The sequence below is a fragment of the Rhea americana genome, unplaced genomic scaffold (genome assembly GCF_003343005.1).
Source record: "Rhea americana isolate MKP2758 unplaced genomic scaffold, rheAme1 scaffold_1647, whole genome shotgun sequence".
NCBI classification, from domain to species: domain Eukaryota; kingdom Metazoa; phylum Chordata; class Aves; order Rheiformes; family Rheidae; genus Rhea; species Rhea americana.
The window spans coordinates 1-1389 of NW_028185758.1; the positions used below are offsets into that span (position 1 = coordinate 1).

The following is a 1389-nucleotide window of genomic DNA, read 5'->3' on the forward strand; positions in this document are numbered from 1 at the left end:
GGGGGGGGGAAGCCCAGCTTACCCCGTCGCTGCAGCCCTGCAGGAAGGCCACCAGCTCGGCGCGGCTCACGGTCCCCACCAGCGTGGGTGACGCTGCAAAGGGGACGGGGATGGGTAAGGGTAGGTGGGTGGGTGATGTCCCCCCCCTCCTGGCGGGGGGGGCAGGATTCGGGGACCCGATGGCGCCCAGCTCTACCCGTGCTCTCCACCACGGGGAAGTCAGCGTCGCTGGCTGCTGCCAGCGCCGCCAGCACCTCGGCGAAGCCGGCCGCCTTGGCCACGGACACCACGCGGCGCTCCATGAACTCCTCCGCCAGCACCCGGTAGGAGCTAGCATGGGGTGGGGAGGTGGGGGGAAAAAAATTAAACCCTAAAACACCAAAAAAAAAAAAAAAAAAACACCCTCCTTACGCCAAGTGGCGGCTGCGGATGGGCGGCAGGTAGGGCAGCTTCTTGACGAGGATGGTACCGGCGTAGAAGGACGGCTGCCACTTCTGGGCCACGCCGTTGGCGGCCAGCACGGCCAGCGTGACGGGCAGCGCGTGGGCCAGCTGGCCCGTGGCCTCGCACACCAGCAGCGCCGTGGACAGCGAGTGCGTGACGGCGCCGGAGAACGCCGCTGCTCCTGCAGCATCCGAAAAAAAATAATAAAAAAATATATTTTTTTAAACTATTATTAATTATTATTATTTTTTTGGCTCGCTTACCAGCCAGCGCGTAGCCGCAGGGGACCACGGCGCTGCCCTCCACGCTGACGCCCCGGGGGAAGAGTGCCGCCACCATCTCGCCTGCCAGGCGCCCCACGGCAGCTCCTGCAAAACAGGGATGGATGGCTGGCCGGCCAGATGGATGGATGGACAGATGGCCGGCTGGCCGGCCCGCGGCGCTGAGCGGCCGGTGGCTCCCGTCCTCCCCACCRCTGCTCACCGTACACGAAGACGGGCATGAAGTAGCCGGCGGGCAGCGGCAAGGTGGTGGCCAAGATCAGCATCCAAAACTGGAGGGAGGGTGAGCGGTGGCGGGGGGGGGAGAAAGCGTCACCTTCCCGCCCCGTTTTGCATGGGGGCAGGATGGAGATGGGGAGAGGATGGATTTGGGGGGGGGCGGAGGAGCCCAGGTGGCCGCTACCTTCATGAGCAAGAAGAAGGCCAAGGTGCCGAAGAAGGGCACGGAGGGGTGGCACCACTCCTGCCAGAGGTGCCGGGGCTCGCTGGGCGACGCGTTGCGCGCCAGCTCGCCCCACGTGCCGTTGTCGAAGAGCGAGACCAGGTACTCCTTCATGGTGAGCTGCAAACGGACAGACGGACAGACGGACAGATGCATGGATGGACCTCAGCCGCTGGAGCCCTGCAGAGGAGAGAAACCATCCCACCAAAAAAAAAAAAAAAA

General features: G+C 64.1%; 1 protein-coding gene across 1 annotated transcript; it reads right to left on the minus strand.

Moving 5' to 3' along the window:
* Nucleotides 1–22: 22 nt before the first annotated feature.
* On the minus strand, nt 23–1342 carry LOC146598353 (chloride channel protein ClC-Kb-like; the record flags this gene model as incomplete). The annotated part of the gene is made up of 6 exons (XM_085300516.1): nt 1129–1342; nt 928–997; nt 708–812; nt 412–625; nt 197–330; nt 23–93 (listed from the first exon to the last, which is right to left on the minus strand). Coding segments are annotated over exons 1-6 (789 nt in total), but the record flags the coding sequence as incomplete, so codon positions are not given.
* Nucleotides 1343–1389: the final 47 nt, after the last annotated feature.